General features: G+C 36.1%; 1 protein-coding gene across 1 annotated transcript; it reads left to right on the top strand.

Annotated features, from left to right (window-relative positions):
* The first annotated feature begins 6 nt into the window (after positions 1-6).
* Positions 7-9,298, top strand: LOC142338682 (uncharacterized). The gene is made up of 4 exons (XM_075388546.1): positions 7-65; positions 4,232-4,407; positions 6,046-6,197; positions 8,820-9,298. Exons 1-4 carry the CDS (start codon positions 17-19, stop codon positions 8,935-8,937), a joined length of 495 nt encoding a protein of 164 aa, XP_075244661.1. The 5' UTR covers positions 7-16; the 3' UTR covers positions 8,938-9,298.
* The last annotated feature ends 8,667 nt before the right edge of the window (positions 9,299-17,965 follow it).

The raw sequence follows: 17,965 nt of genomic DNA, 5'->3' as shown, positions 1-17,965 counted from the left end.
TGACGATGGGGAGTGTATGATTGATTGCTGCGAGAGTGGTAGTGGAGAGTCATGTCTGCAGCAGAGTAAGCTCATCTATCTTTTGGTTGTCTGTGTGTGTGTGTGTGTGTGTGTGGGGGGGGGGGGGGGGGGGGTATGGTATGCCTATCAATAGCTACCTTATGTTGGTAGTACAAAGATAAACAGCGTAATCGTTTCACCCGCAAAAGGTAACATCAAGACATTGATAATATCTTCAGATTTCATTTTGAGTTCAATTCAAGCTATAAAATAAGCAAAAAAACGCCAGCTGTTCAGACAGCAATTAAATGGAGAGAATTCTTTGCGATTCCTTTACTTTGCGATTACTTGCTAAATAGCAGCCGTTGTGCAAAAAATTATGTTGTTTATCAACAAAATAGTCAAGATCAATGTGTACTTCTCACATTAGCTCAGTAGTTCCTGTTGTTGAAATTCTGAGGTTTGATCAAACCAATTTACATATTGGGCACTAATTAGGACCCTCAAAACTCATTTTGCAAATTAATACAACCAAATTTCTGGCATGAACCAGACCGTACAGACCGATGAGGTTTTTGTGCCAAAATGAAAATTACGCATGAGTATCCCAGAAGACCAGATCCCTGGTACCCGCGACTAGAGTCCAGTTGTCCAGTACTTGTGCGGGGTCTGGCGTCAGATCCTGGGAGATGATGACACCTGTTCTATAATTCATGTGTCCTCACTCTACTTTTAATTTATCAGGGTCGTAGTTGGTCATTCTGTCTCGGTAAAAAATTGAGTCCAAAAGTTCACCATTTTTCGGTCCAAATGTTCTTCATTGAGGATTTTTGCTCCATTATGTACAGATTTAAAATTACAAAATTTTCCAACTTTTCCCAAACGTGCTCTCCTCTCATCTAAAGATGGCACTCGACCTTAATTGGCTTTCGAAAAACTGTATCTGGACTTTTATTAGGATGCTGGACATTGCCCAAAATCCACCCCCCAATGAACGATATATAATGAACGAAAGAGACCTTTGGTATAGCCGTTTGTTAACGCAAGAAATTGTCTCTATTTGAATTTTGTGTTAGTATAGAAGTGAAATAGCTAACGTTGTGTCGGATCTCAATTCAATTGAAGAGAACAATTTTTCGAGATTTTTCAGTTTGATCTGCTTTTTACTCTCCTCTTTTCTCGTTTCAGGCATGGGACCGTTAGTGGCCGAGTTATAATAATAGCTATTGAAAAATGAAAACAGAGTACTACGTAAAATTTAGGCTATATAATCTCTCTCGAAAGCCAAACAAAACAACGCACGTCTAAGATAAAATCTAAAAAAAAAATAAAGGACCATTTTTTCGCTCAATGCCTGTATGTTGGATCTTTTAACCAGCTGTATAATTGGCGTTGCTGTTTGATTGCGTTAAAACAGTGCAAAAAATGTACTGATCCAATTGAACCCCAAATGTTTTTAATTGCTCTTGAACGAAGTTCATAGCAATTATTGAAAACGTGTGTGTCTTTTTTTATGCAAATTTTTCGCTTGACAATTTTGCGTTTTTCTTGTAGAGCATTTTTTGACTTCTGATAGGCTTTCGAATCCCGTCGGGTGATAGGCTTTTTGCGCCCTTAAGGAAAAATTGATCTAGGCTACAGCCCCTGAATTAAATTGCCTCGCCTGTCGTTCAAGAGCAATTCTTCCGAGATTTGTCGGTTTATTTTTTTTCATGTTTTCTTATTTTCAGCTAACGTCTTTTTAGCATAATACGTAAAAGTTGGTGTGAAGTGATGTTTGAGCAGCCGTTTTTGACTTTTTTACCCCTTTGTATAGATGCCCATTTTCTGGTTGCGCAATGACACCAATTGCAAGAGCATTGAAATTTGAAGTTTCAGATGAAGGAGTAGCTGTAAAAACAATATTTCTCGTCAACTGAACAGAACAGGGATGATTTTAGTTCAGTGACTGAAAAAGACACGGATCTATTCTGTTCTCCCTTCCAGCAGCTTAGGGGGCATATATCTTTTACGCCTCCCAAACGCACGTGCTATTTATCTGCATATAATTTGTACAATATAATACAACATATAATTTGTTACTGGGGGCGTAAAAAACACTGGGGGAGGGCGAAACAGAACAAATCCAAAGACACTTATAACTGTTAAGTTTCAGATGGATTTTTGTGAAATATTCAGAAATTCAAGCACTAATACATTACTGGATCTTTTCCGTTTGTGCCCCCCCCCAGTACGTTATGCGCCCCCCAGTTACAGAGCACGTGCCATTACATAGTAAATCAGCATGTAAAAATATGGCACGTGCGTCTGGGGGGTGCAAATAATATGCGCCCACTAAGCTGGGGAGGCACAAACGGAAAAGATCCACATTACTTGCGAACAATTTAATTTTTGAAGTTTGCGTTTAGAGAACATTTTTTTCCAGGCGGACTCAGAATAGCAGCTCAAAATAGATTGTTATTTTTCTGAAGCAAGACATCTTAGATCAGCAATTTTGCATCACACCGACGTCTAGAACCGAACATGTGTTTACTTTACGTTTTACGAACCGTACATGTGTTTATTTAAGTGACAAACCGAACATGTGTTTATTTAAGTGACAATATTTTACGTTTAAATATTAAACATAGTGAGTGTTCTAGAACGGAAAATAACTAATTTTTCTTGCATTCAAAAACGACCATACCGAAGATAAAGAAAGCACCGAAGCTTTCTTACGTTTTCAATCGAAGATAACGAAGTTAATGATATCTCGGTCTGTTCGGTCTAACAAATTCCCATATTTTCATCTTGCCAATACTCACATTTTGATCGGCTTGGTTTGCGAAATGGTCTGTCGTTTTATCTGATCCGGAAGGGCAATCATCAGCTAAACGATCTGTTTGGTCTGTCCGATACCCATATTTTGGTTTGTTCGCTCTGACCTATAACCAGAATTCGGTCTGGCTTGTTGTCTGTCCTTAAGTCTGTTCAAAAATGGTTTGATCAAAAATTTGGGAAGGGTCTGTATAAGGCCAATAACCACATTTCGTTCTGGCCATGTGGTTACTTTGCTAGACCAAAAGGACCGACATTTGGTTATGGGCCAGGCTACGTCCAAAAGGATCGAATGTGTGCAATGGACAGATCAAGCAGAAATTCGATCCGAAATTTTGATTTCGGTGGGACCAGACAGACCAAAATGTGGGCGTTGGCCATACCAATCAGACCAAAAATTGCTTTTGTCCAGACGGAGGACGCGACCAAAATTTTTTCTAGACCATTGAGTTGGGTTGCACCGAACCCCCGTGTCCGCGAACAAAGTCGGTCTGGCCAATACCTGTCTTGTGTCCTGGGTTATCTTACGCCGTTTATGATCGGTGCTCTGGATTAGGTTAGCAAACCTTATTCCATGATGAGAACCAAAAAGAACCTCCGTTTTATTGATCGGCTTGAAATAAACTGACTTGACTTCTCAGCCTTATTAATGACATTATATGGTTGCAGAGAAGAAAGAACAGTTTTGCGTAGATCATCAGGGCTGATTTCGATGATGAGAAAAAATACTTGCAGAGCAACAAATTCTTTCGGTTCAAAGATTATCTGTTAGCTTCTTTTGAAGTTGAATTACCTAAACGAACTCCGGGTCTTTCCCATTATACCCCCCACCCCACACACACACACACACACACTCTCTCTCTCTCTCTCTCACACACACACACACACTCACACACACACACATACACTCTCTCTCTCTCTCTCACACACACACACACACTCTCTCTCTCTCTCTCTCACACACACACACACGCACACTCACTCACACACACTCATACACACACACACACACACACACACACACACACACACACACACACACACACACACACACACACACACACACAAACTCACACACCCACACACACGCACCTTAGTGGTTATAACCTATAACCCCTCTCCCAATTATGGTAAACATGTTATAATGGGGGCTACAATTTCGTGGGGGGGGGGATGCTATAATGGTAAAGACCCCCGGACTCCAACGGTTATCTTGCCAGACCTTGAAAGAACACGGTTATCTTGCTAGGCTATTGCAAGTTTCTTACAAGATCGCTGTCGTCTCTAAGACAGTTAGTTTGCAAGAGTTTGGCTAATTTAATTGTTGTCAGACCCTTGCAAACTCTTGCAAGATATCACGCGGACTTTGACTAAGGTATCGAAGACCATAAGGAAATTGTCAAAAAATTTTCAGCTCTGATGGACATGATGGGTTCGATCTGTGTGAACACCTCGTACATGGACACCTACGCAGACACGTCCAGTTCGGACTTCATGGAGTTGAGAGATATGGTGTTCATGAATCTCTACTCCTACGTCACTTGTGGTGTGAACGGATTCGCCGCTCTATCCATCGAAAGCGCCATGCAGGTAAAATTTTCTTATTTACCATAGTATCCTAGCAAAACAACAATACATTGTTTGCAAATGCTCCCCGTAACATCAGCTCTGATTCAGAGAAGGTCCCAGGCCTGATTCATTGTCTGATCAGGTTAATTACAAGATTGATAAGAGAACACTACAGATTCGATCTCCGAGGTTTCTATTGACGGTGAAAAATCAAGACTTGGGGGCCTCGGCCCGGAAAAGGTCCAAGTCTTCGGTCACTCTGTGAAGAGTAGACCCAAGACTTGGGGACCTCTTGGCAGACAAGACGCAAGACTTGGGATTTCTTTTGGCAGAAAGGATCCAAGACTTACTTTTAAAGACAGAGGATTAGAATGGGTCATTTTTGGGGTTCATGGGCGCTTTTAACATAAGTTTGAGTACCCTAAAGTACAAATAAAGCACGAATTGCACAAATTATGACTATGAATGCTATCAGAGTTTGTGACTCTTGGTAAAGTATGGTAGCCTAAGCCTTTTCAAGACTTAAGAGCTCTATAAAAATACAAAATGAGTACTCACTGTTGCTGAAAAATGAAGAGGTACCGATAAAAAAAATCATGTCAAAACAAAACATAATATACAGAAATAAAATAACATCCAAGCGCAAACACAGGAACATACTAAGAAGCACACTTGATCCACTCAAACTGTAAACGCTTTTTTTCAATTTTCAGTTTCAGCTAATATCTTTTTGGGACATAATAACAATCGGACTCAAGCGAAACTAAAACACTCAGTTTTCGATTTTTTACGAAGATATATGATAGATTAATGATTCTTTAATAGAAAAAACTGATTCAACGACTTGGCCGGTAAACTGAAAGCTTTAATTTTCCCAGAGAGGGCCCAAGCCTTGGGCGTCAAATCCAAGTATTGCCAGGGCAAATGATTTTTTCAATATAATATTTGCAAACGATGGCTAAAATAGTCAAAGAGCTGCTCTCTTTATAAAAAAACAGTCTATCGTCATGATATCAAGCTAAACTTTGCTAGGTGAAACGCAACCCTTGGGTTAAGAAAAACCCAAGTATTGACTTCTTTCTGATCAAGCCTTAGATCCCAAGCCTTAGAACCTCTACCCAAGACTTTGAATATCTCTGCCACGACTTGGCTTCTGAAAAAATATCCAAATCAAGCCTGCTAGGCCCTGGAGATTCGCTACGGGCTGTATTAAGGAAATTTGTGCAATTAATTTCAGTATAAATCAAATAGGTTAAATATACTTGTAACAACATTAGATAATTAGACAATATCGCTCATAAATTATACATGCATCAAATCGAATGGTTGATCTTTGATAGAAACCTCTAGAACTGAAAAAAAAATGAAGCTTACGTTTTTTTTTATCATTGTCCTCTTTTCATGTCAACCTTCAACTAAACCAAAAAATCATCAGTTTTGCTAGCAAATTTGATTATATATTTTTTAACTCTGGGTTTCCTTTACTTTGTAGTCGGAAATTTTTTGAGCTGCCATTTGTTAATTAAGGGTTTCATTGAGCTTACGAACATTCAAAAGAACAACAATTGTCAATTAGAATTCCAATATTGATGAGATTATGAGCAAGATATCACTTTTGATTAAAAACTGTACTAGAAGCATCTCAGTTCTGTTGATTAGGATGACATGTGTGTGGATGGGACCCACGTGACAGTGAAGCTGTCGCTTCTGAGTGCCTCCACTGCCGAAGCGTGTGAGATTCAGACGGTCCTTGACAGTCACAAGGAAGCCATCGGGCAGACATACCCTGTGCAGTACATCAAAATGGATGAGTAAGCCAAATTATAAATAAATATTGTATATTTTTTGGTTAATTTTGCTGGGTCATGAGTGTGTAAGAGAAAAAATTGGGTGATAGAACGAATAGAACTTCATGCCTCATCAAAGCACCTTAAAATGAGCGACAGTGTAGACATAAAAAGCGGAGACATATTCGACAAGTCCGACAGGGCGATATTCGACAAACAAAAGATAGAAACCTAGCCAAATATTTTCGTAGAAAGTGATAGTAGCTAGCCGCTGTGATTATTTATTACAATATTTTTAGGCTCAATTTTTATCAACTAGCGTAACGAAGATCCGTTGCTGCACTCTCACCCCCCCTCCAGAAAGGGAGGGATGCATGGAGAGGCCGAGCTAAGCGCCATTTGACCGCAAACCAAATATAAAGGTCCACCGAACTACGGATTTATCGATTCATGAGATTTTTTGACCAATTATGACAAAACACTGTCGGCTAAATTTCTCATTTTTCCTTGTCGGCAAGACGCCGATTCGGCCAATTTTCATAGCACCTTAAAACTTAAGCCCTCGTCACTGTTTTCTTCGCTGAGCGTTTTTTGACTAATAATGACCGGAATTTGCAAGGTGCTATGAGATTACCACATTAGACCAAGCCTCGCGATGCATGACCATATCGTAGCCGCCCATGGAACCTAAAGATAGATTTCATCTGATTGGTTAATATGCAACTTCCAAAGAAATTGTTGATTTAAAACCACCATTGCAGAAAGTTTCGTTCTCTCCAAAAATAAAGACTATACAAAATTCAAAATTGGTTAATATAAAATCGTTGATTTAAACAGCTCATGTTTGCTTCAATTCGAATTTGCTCATTTTTCTTCGTTCATTCCCTCTCTGTATGATAGATGTTTGATCAAAATATAACCCTAATCTTAATTAGAATTATTAGAAAAATTTATATAAAATTTATAAAATTTATATAAAGCAATCGTCACTAAATCGTGCTTCCAATCATTATTCGGCACAAACTGATGAATCCAGAGTATAATTAGAGTGAGAGCAACTTATTTATAATCTTCCCAGCATGCAATAATGATTATGTTACCACAAGTAATCTGAACGAATTCTTAGAAAAGCGTAAATGCAAACTACATACTATTTATGGTATCCCATGCGGTTGATTTCTGTTAAATTTGCGGAAGCAAATCATATTGACTAAGCCCTATGACCCCCACTATAAATCATGTTGCTCAAGTTAATTATGTGCCTTGACTTTTTTGCACTGATAGTGACTTAGGATTTTTTCGAAAAAATTTGGATAGTGTAATTTGCAACTTCATTTCAATGTGATTAAAGAAATTTAAGAAAATCGAGTATGCGATTCTTGATGAGAGCGTTCATCCTATTTGCAAATTTAGATCTGCAGGCCAACATGCAGCCTTTAAAAAACTCTTCAACGAAACCGCACTTTATCTCAGATGTGTTGATGAAGTGTAATCTCACAATAACGTCTGCTGAAAATAGATAAGATTACCATTATTGGTCTCATATAAGCCTTAGTACTGCTACCTGGCAGTATTCAACAACTACCGTAACGACTTTTTGAAAATTAGCGAGGGGTTTTGTTTCTGTTGTAGCTTGGTTACCTGGATTAAAGCTGATAGGTGTCAGGATATTTTACCTAGTTCCATTTTTTCCAGTTCCATTTTACCCAATGCCTTTTTACCCAATGCCATTTTTGGAAACGTTGAGCATTTTTTTTGCTTTTTTACAGTCCTCTTGATTTTCAAAAGCGGAATGAAAAGCGTTTTTAACTAAGTAGAAGAATTAATTTCTCAAAAATGAGGGGAGAGAATAACACAAATGATATTTTACAGTAGAATTTAGATTTACAGGAGAGATCTGATCATTAGATCAAGCTGGTGATTTCAGTTTGGGGATTAGAAAAAATCAAAAATTAGCTATGTATATATATATATATATATATATATATATATATATATATATATATATATATATATATACATAGCTGACTTTTGAATTTTTTAATCTCCAAACTGAAATCACCAGCTTAATCTAATAAACAGATCTCTCCTCTATATATCTATATTCTACTGTAAAATATCATTTGTGTCTTTCTCTCATTTTTGAGAAATTAATTCGTCTACTTAGTTAAAAACGCTTTTCATTCCGCTTCTGGAAATCAAGAGGACTGTCAAAAAGCAAAACAAATGCTCAATGTTTCTATTAATGGCAATGGGTAAAATGGCACTGGATAAAATGGAATTGGGTAAGATAACCTGACACCTATGAGCTTTAATGTAGTTAACCAAGCTGCAACAGAAACACAACATCTTGCTAAGTTTCAAAAGGTCCTTACGGTAGTTGTCAAATAATGTCAGGTAGCAGTACTAAGGCTTATATGAGACCGATATTGGTAATCTTATCTATTCTCAGCATCCGTAATTGTGAAATTAAACTTCATCAACTCATCTGGTATAAAGTGCAGTTGCGTTGGAGAAGAGAAGAATTCTTCAAATGGTGCTGGCTGGCGTACACTTCTAAATTTGCAAATAGATTGAATGTATCGTCAAGATTTGCAGACTTGATTGGACTCCTGCATTGCTGAATGCCTCTTTTTTCCTTTTCAGTTGTGACATGGGCAGTGGTGGAGGAGGTGGAACTGGATCCAGCAGTGGAACTTCCACCTGTGCAGAACTGTTGCTTATACTCTTGTTTGTTGGAGCAACGTTGCTATATCTGTTCTAATGATACTTTATTCTGAAAGTGTGCTTATATTCGATTAACATTTCTTTCACCGCCCTCGAACTTCTCTCATTCTGTGAAGAGGAACTTGATATACACAAGCTAAATATTTAAATAAGACCAAGACAATCGTTGCGAATATATGAAAATTATCGTCTTTGCAAGATCTTGACAACATAAATACTGACAACATAAACACTGTTTGGATAAAGAAAAACACTTCAAGAGACAACATTCTTCGGAATTATAAAAAATTTGCCTATGAGTATTTTTGTAGGAAAAATGTTTTCAAGTCAAAATTATCAAGTTATCTGAAGTTCCGTTTCTCTAGGTAGTTAATAAGTACCTGCTCATTAAAAAATGTTCAAACAGGCAGGATTTTGAACTTTTGAACTCCTGACTTGCAATGCCTTCAATGAGTTTTACTAACAACGTTTTTAAACAATTTGTATACTCAAAATCCTGCCTGTAAAAAACTACCTGTCAATTTATTATAGCTTTATTTGTGTTCTGTTCAACTATATTCCTCACATCTATTTCAATTCTACCTGTACAACACGTAAGGCATCTGTTTCCTTTCCCATTGAGCCATAATTTTGATCGAAAATGAAAGACAAATCGACAGGCAGATCTAAAATGCAAATTAAGTGCAACCGAAAATGAGACCATTCCTGCTTTCCCCATTTTAGTTTTGGATGTACTGTTGTCCAGTCATCCAGGGGTTTTTTTGACGGGGGGGGGGGGTTCGGTGTTGGGAGAGGGAAGCAGTTTCCAAATCGTGAGAGAGAGCAAGTAGTGTGCAATCGACCGAATGACTGCTTAGCCGAATAACTAAGCACGAGTAGGAGCCACGAACTGGTTGCAGAAAATCTTCTTCGCTCCTCAATATTCGCATTGCACTCACAAATGACGCGTCAGATGATATCCACTTTTGTTAATGATGCTAACAGACTAATGAATTTGATGCTGATGTGCTGAGTATATGAATAAACTGTTATATGTCCAAAAGTTTTGCCAAAAAATTCTTAAAGAGTGTCTTATCACCAATTGTCTGACTTAACATCGCCTGACTATAATTATTTAGGACATCTTATCAGATCTCACACGATAAAAAATTTTTGTCAGATCTTACCCAACTCCTGAAATTATCAAATACGTAGCATAGTAAAATTACTATTAATGAAAAAAAATGCTTTTGGATTCGATAAACTATCGTCCTATTACGCTAAAAAGTCCGGTGTTGAAAAAAGACCGTTTATTGCAATACTTAGTTTGAGAAGTGCGTTAGTGATCACACAATTAAAAATGCACAGGGGGTAGAGTGCATTTTTGATTACGGGGATGAGCGCCATATTAAAGTCTGCTTACATGAACTAGCTTCCCGGTCAAAGTCTGCCTAATGACTGATCAATAACGAGCTAAAATCTGATCTTTAGCGAGCTAAATTCTTATGAATTACAATGTATATTCTGATCGTTAACAGCTAATTTTTGATCAATAGCGAGAAAAATTCTGATCAATAACGCGCTTAATTATGATCATTTGAGCGCACAATAGTATGATTGGGGGCTTTTGAGCGCCGATTTAATGAGGTGGGGTTTTTCTGGTGAGGTTTCCCTCTTTCTTTTAAAAAATAATTTGTGAAATATGTATCGTATTGGAAAATGAACAAAAAACTAAAGAAAAGTTTTTTGACAGGAAACTCATGAAAAACAAGTAATGGTAAGATCTCTCACTAGCCTAGATATCCTATTTCATAAACGTAAACAAGGCAAAGTCTGGAACTTCAACTTTTTCATAGATTGAACGGGGGACATTTTTCATAGCTTGAACGAAGTAAAAAGGAGTGGGCATCATTCATGGGATTTTTTCATGGCTTAAAAGAGGTAAAAACGGGCGGGAATCATTCATTGTAATCTTTTGACAGCTTGAACAAGGTAAAAACGAGCGGGAATTTTTCATAGGAATCTTTTCACAAATTGAACTAGGTAAAAAAGACAGGGAATCATTTACAGGAAAACTCTTATAGCTTGGACGAGATAAAAAGGAGCAGGTATGTAAAGCGAGCTAAAATTTGATCTTGGCTGATTATCGTCTGGATGGGTATGACCTTGCCTAATAATACTCCTAAGTGTCTGGTCCTTTGAGCGGCGTTTGAGGTGTTGTTGAGCGCCGGTTTTATGGTGATGATGATAATCATATAACAACTTTTCAGTACATTTTCATAAAAAGATTCAAAAAACCAATTTTTAAAATTGTCCTGTATTTTCTGGTGAGGTTTCACTCCTCCTTTTAAAAAATCTCAGGAAACTCAGGAAAAACAAGTAATTGTAGGCTCTCTCAGTAGCCTAGACCTACAATTTCATTAACGCAAGCAAGGCAAGGTCTGAATTTTTAACATTTTCATAGCCTGAACGAGGTAAAACTAGCGGGAATTATTCATAAGAATCTTTTCACATCGTGAACAAGGTAAAAACGAGCGTGACCATGCCTGATTATGGTCTCTAAAGATCTTCAACGGACATGGGTACCAATTGGACAAATGTTTTTCTGCAAACAATGTTTTAAAGGAATTGCAGAACAATTAGAAAAACGAAATAAACGCAAGAGGCAGTGCTCCCTTTTGACTATTTTGTGCGCAACAAAAATCATACGTTAAATTTTGGTTTGCTGAATTTCTTTTAGCTGCTTTTCTTCACTTAACAAAAGTAAAATAAGAATCACACGAAGAGTTCGAAAAGATTCCACAAAAAATTGTTCGTCAGCTACAAATTTATAGAAAAAAGATAACAATATTTCCAACTGGAAGATTTCAAACCACGAAACTTCAACTTTATATGATGAGATTTGAAACTGGTAAACAATAAATCATAGTCTTTCATAAGTTGGACTGACTTGATTACTACTTTCTATACTAAACATCAAGGATGTAAAAGTAAAAAGAAGAGGCAACATCGAAATAGTTCATTTGCAGATGCAAAGCATCAAATTCTCTGGCGAAGTAAACCGAGTACGTTGTTGTGAACTTCAAACTTTTTTAATTTAATATGATTATTAACGCAAACAGAAGAGAGGTACTATCTTTCACAAAATTACCAAATAATGAAAATAACAATTCTGATGCTGTGATTACTTTATTTAATATTTGAAGTCGTGTAGATATTTAATTCGGGGTTATACCAGAATAATATACATGTTTACTCTAAAAAAACACTTTTTCAGATTTCAATTTGAGAATTAAATTATTCAAAAAATGAAAAATTTAAATTTCTAGAACCTACCTTAAAAATGTATCGACTTTTAACTTACTTATGATTTAATTGCTCTGAAAAAAGCTCAAAATGTTTGTCAAATAAAGACAGAACCCTTCCGTCTCTACATGGCTCTGCAAAAATCTACACAAAAGGCAAACGAATTGGGGTGTTTGATTCACAACTCAAAAGAATAAAATATAATTCGAGACAAATTTTACCGACGATCTGTTTTATCGCAAGTTTAACTTTCAAGACGAACTAACTCCGCGGGAGTGGGTTTGACAACTTCGGATGGGTAATAACCGCGATTCCTTATCTCCTGGGCCGCACTATATTCATTAAACAGCTAAAAATTAGATCGGAACTACAAACAATTTTTTAACTTTTGGATTAAATTGACACAAAAACACCGAGAGATAGGGAAAAGACGGCATATAGCGAAAATACCGAAACCGTACAATGAAATATGTTAGCGATTTCGAAATTTTTTCATTGTTATTTTTTGAGATATTTTCTTAACCCATAAATTTTTTTAATGGTTGATTATAATAATGGTTAAGTTATCATTTTGAAGGCAACTTCTCAAAAATTAGTGCCCTAAATAATATTGTGAAGGAACTAATTTAATCAGATGAAAATCTGAGCAAAATTACGGACAGACAAATATCCTGGAACACGTTGAATCTGATAACACCCTGTTATTTGGCAGATCTAATCAAATCTTACAGATGAGTAACAGCAGAAGAGCAAAACAATTCAAAGATTTTGGAGAAACCATGCGCAGTAGCCGATACAAGATATTAGCTTGCATCGCTCATTTGTGCTGCAAAGAGAAAGATTAAGAAAAATCAAACCGCATCGTGGCTAACAAACGACATATTCAAATATTTAACTGCCCTCAAACACTGTTTTTGAGCCTGATTTGTGTGATTATACAACAATTATCAACGATGATGGTTTATATTATTTTTTGCTGAATTAATTGTTAGTTCTGGCATTTTAAGAAAAAGGGAAAAAAATTCGTTTCGATAACGACTGCAATTGTGTACAAGTAAATATCTGATAAAATTACTACACGGCGGCAATGAACTTCTCATAAGGTCATTCAAGTTTTTATAGCAGGAAAAACTAATGGGTGTCTTCTAGATCTAACAAGTATACCGAAAAGGACAAATTTTACAGAGAAACTGTTTTATCGCGGGTCTGACATTGAAGACTTACTAAATTCGAGGGAGTGGGTTTGACGACTGCGGATAGGAAATATACGCGATTGCTTATATTCCAGGCCGAACTATTTCCATTGAACAGCACACCATTAAACAGCTTAAAATTAGATCGGCACTACAATCAATTTTTTAATCTTTGGATTAAATTGACCCAAAAACACCAAGAGATAGGGAAAAAACTGCACATATGGAAAACATCAAACAAAATTTTGATGAAAAATTCGGAAACAATACATTGAAGAATGATAGCGATTTCGAAATTTTTTCATTGTTATTTTTTAAGATAATCTCTTAACCCATAAACTTTAGTTAACGAATGATTATAATAATGGTGAAATTATCTTTCTGAAGGCAACTTCACAAAAATTAGTGCCCTAAATAATTTTGTGTAGGAACTTAATTGATCAGATGAAAATCTGAGCGAAACTACGGACAGAAAAATATCCCTGAACACGTTGAATCTGAAGATACCTTGTTATTTGACAGATCTAATAAAATCTTACTTATGAGTATCAACAGAAGTGCAAAAAATGCAACGATTTCGGAGACACCATGTCACTTTAGCCCATACCAGATATTAGCTTGCACCTCCCATTGCTGCTGCAAAAAAAGGATGAAGAAAAATTATCGAACTGGCATCATGGCTAACAAACAACATGTTCAAACATTTAACTGATCTCAAATACTGTTTTTGAGCCTGATTTGTGTGATTATACACCAATTATCAACAAAGATGTTTTAAAAAATTTTTTCGCTGGAATAATTGTTAGTTCGGGCATTAAGAAAAAGGGGAAAAAATAGTTTCGATAACGACTGCAATTGTGTACAACTAGATATCTGATAAAATTGCAGCACGACGGCAATGAAGTTCTCATAAGATCTTTCAAGTTTTAAAAGCAGAAAAAAATAATGGATCTCTTTTAGAACTGACAAGTATTCCCCCAAACTTAAAACCAAGAAAGTTAGTCCAAAGCCGAACTTCTGTCGTTTATGAGCAATGCAACCTGTCAAGATAATATTATTCAGTTAAATTTTTTTCAGACCTTACCTAAAAAATTTTTCTCATCTCTGGCTTTTTCATAACTTTTAAGAGATACAATTCGTTTATCATCGTTGTTGCTGGGGAAGATTTTATCACCCCGTACTGCGCCTCGAAAGGCATACCCTTGGCAGATTTTCAGTCGCATATGTAATTGATTTAGCATCCGCTTATGTAAACAAAAAAGATGTTTTTAATTTATTTTTAAAACATGCATGAGAGCCTCCTTTTGATTGAATGTTTTGAACGGTAGACAAATCTAATTGCTTTAAGCATGCTAAAAAATTTTTATGCAGAAGCAAATCATTGCTTTCCTGCTAAACTTGTTACTTGTCGTGATCTGATATTTCTTGGAAAACCGTGAATATGAATATATTCTGCACGAAATTTAACTATATTCGATTCACTTGTGTTTTCAAAAATTTCAACTAAAAGATACTTTCATTAGTGATCCACAAAAAAGCCAGAAAAAAATTCTTGTGTTTTTTATTCCAAGTCGAACCTCCAAAATTATCTATACTTTCTTCATTTGGGTTAGTACACATCTAATGAGATGCCCAATTAGATTCTGGAGTTTTTGGTTTAAAATCCTGCCAATTTAATTAAAATCAAGCAATATTAGTTGCTTTAGCAAGGATATCTCTTTACGCGTAACAAAACATTGCATATGGTGAAAAAAATCATTTCCCCAACATCCGGTTTGTTTTATTTTTAGGGATTAAAAATTTGCATCCTTGATGGATTTCAGATTGGTCACTCGCTCATGGACGCACAACCATCCCGAATTAACATGTCGTGTAAGTCCTTCCAAAACGAGCGCATGTTTTTTCCACTTCAGTCTTGATGGTCTTCAAGAACACTGTCCATTATTTCTTTCAGGATGGCTTCTTACTTCTTAGGACGAGAGAGATTTTTGTAAAAAATTGATTCAAGTTTTTCGCGAAAATCTCTTAGGTGTATAAGGGGTTCTTCATTAATGAGCCTCAAAAGGCGTAAATTTGGTTGACTTCTATCTGATATGTAATAGATTTGATATTGGCTTTTGAAGAAAAAACATTTCTAATTTCTATTAGCATACAAAATAGCCTTCTTTTGATTTTTTGCAGTAAACGGTCAACAAATCCAATGGCTCGATGGTCTCCAACAGGTGCATTAAAAATGTTAAAATGGTTTTTGTGCAGAAGCATGTCTATTGTTTTCCTGATAAACTTTTTGCTTTTTCCAATCTGGTATTTCTTGGAACACCGTGGATATTGTTATACTCTGCAGGAAGTTTCCAAACGATCAATTCACTTGTATTTTCAAATATTTCAACTCCAGGATACTTTGAATAGCGATCAATTCCAGCAAGAAAATAAATTTCATGTGTTTTTTCATTCCAAATGGAGTTTCCAAAATAAGCTACATCTCCTCGTATGGGTTAGTGCATTTTTAATCAGCTGCAAAGTTCGTTTTTTGGAGCTTTTGGATTAAGAGTCTTAAAAATATAATTAAAAGCAAACAAAATCAATTGCTATAGAAGTGTATTTCTATGCATGTAAGGAAACATTGCATACGATGAACGGGAAACCATTCCCTCACTTCCGGTTTGAGTAATTTGTAAGGTTACGATGACTCCATCCTTGATGAAGTTCGGATGGGCCAATCGCTCATCGAGGCACAAGCATCCCATATTAATGTGTCGTGTAATTCCTTCCAAAGGAGTGTACGTAGGCACTTTTTTGGCTTCGGTCTTGATAGTCTCATAGAAAAATGCCCTGATTTCATTCATATTTGCTTCTTTAATTCTAAGGATGCCCAAGAAATGTGCTTGTAAAAAACGGAATCAAGTTTCTCTCAAATTTTTTATTTGTATTAGGGGTTCTTCCGTGTTGAGCCTCGCAAGGCGTAAGCACGGCCGATTTTTAATCTGATATGTAATTGATTTAATATGTGCTGTTGAAAAAAAGTTGTTTTCATTTTCCTTTGTATGCAAGATAACTTCTTTTTGATTGTTTATATTGAACGCTCGACAAATGCAATTGCTCTAGGGTCTCCAACAGGTGCGTTAAGTATGTTAAAAATATTTTTGTGCAAAAGCAAGTCTTTGTTTTCCTGGTAAATATGTCATTTTTTCCAATCTGATATTTCCTGGAGCACCGTGGATACGGATAAAATCTGAAGGAAATTTCACAAATTTCACTACATTTGGTTCACTTGTATTTTCGAAATTTCAACTGCAGGACACTTTGAATAGCGATCAATACAAGCGAGAAAGTAAATTTCATGAGTTTTTTCATTTCTAATCGAATCTCCATAGTTAGCTACTTTTTCCTCTTTTGGGTCAGTACATATTTATTGAGGCGCCCAGTCATATTTGGCAGTTTTTGGTTAAAGTGTCTTACCAAATTATTAAAAATGAAACAAAATTAATTGCTTTAGCAATGATCTCTCTATGCACGTTAGGCAACATTGGGTGGAAGAGAAACCAATCCCCAACTTCGGGTTTGTCTAAATTGAAAGGAATCGAAGAATGCATCCTTGTTGGAGTTCGGATTGGCCACTCGCTCATCGAGGCACAGGCGTCCCAATTTAATGTGTCGTGCTATTCCTCCCAAAACCAGTGTACGTAGGGTTTTTGGGCACCGATTTTAATCGTCTTGTTGAATAGTGTCCCTGATTTTTTTTTCATGATTGCTTCTTTGACTCTTAGGACTTTTTTTCTCTCAAGAAAGATCTTTGTAAAAATTTATTCAATTTGTTCTCAAAATTTTCTTCTCTCGACAGTTCTGATTCTTGGTTGTTTGTTGAAGTGGTGGTGAGGTCACGTTGATGGAGCTTTGCTTTCTAAATTAGTTGCTTTTTTCGATTTCATATGGGTGTTTTTTGTGAAAATATATCACCGAGCTCAATGATTTTCATTTTTCGAAAATGACACTACAATGTATATCCTGAGATAATCGCTATTAAATTTCTTCAAACAAGAACAGACATATTAAAGGTATTCTTCTTTACTGTTTTTTGCTGACTATTATTATATAATAAAGAAAACAAAAAAAAGTAGTTTTAGGGGCGATAAAATTATAATCCATTGCTTTTTGAAGTTCTGTAGTTATGTTTGCTATTCCATAAAAGCCAGTTTCGAATCTATAGGTAGCTGTTGATTCTCCGCAAAGGCTGTTAAAATTACAAAGGCGTTACGTTTCTGAATGTAGTTTACGTTGATTGTATGCGTGTTTCAATTGCAGTGTTGCACAAAAAATTTCAGTTTGGAGTGATAAATTGTTCAGATTCTGAAAATTGGAATTGATAAGCCCATCAATAATTGGTATTTGATCCTTGTTTCTGCAAATCCTTATTTCTTTGAGACTTTTAGGCCTAAAACAAGCTGAGTAGATTTATCTTCCTTTAAAGTAAAAACTGTTAGTAATATTTGAGATCTATTAGTATGTTGAGACCATAAAAATAAGTTTTTTTCTTATTTGTTTTCAACTTTTTCTGATAAATTGATTGGAACCCGATTTTTTTTCTCG

Source organism: Convolutriloba macropyga, chromosome 4, assembly GCF_964194025.1.
Source record: "Convolutriloba macropyga chromosome 4, txConMacr16.3, whole genome shotgun sequence".
In the NCBI taxonomy this organism is placed as follows: Eukaryota; Metazoa; Xenacoelomorpha; order Acoela; family Convolutidae; genus Convolutriloba; species Convolutriloba macropyga.
Note: the sequence above shows the minus strand (reverse complement) of the source record. Positions and strands in the feature narration are given on the sequence as shown.

What these genes read in the sequence shown, in the direction of transcription:
- LOC142338682 (XM_075388546.1), top strand. Translation starts at nt 17, where the DNA reads ATGATTGATTGCTGCGAGAGTGGTAGTGGAGAGTCATGTCTGCAGCAG. An exon ending in AGAGTCATGTCTGCAGCAGA is followed by an intron (nt 66 to 4,231) that starts GTAAGCTCATCT and finishes AAAAATTTTCAG; the next exon opens with CTCTGATGGACATGATGGGT. An exon ending in CCATCGAAAGCGCCATGCAG is followed by an intron (nt 4,408 to 6,045) that starts GTAAAATTTTCT and finishes TCTGTTGATTAG; the next exon opens with GATGACATGTGTGTGGATGG.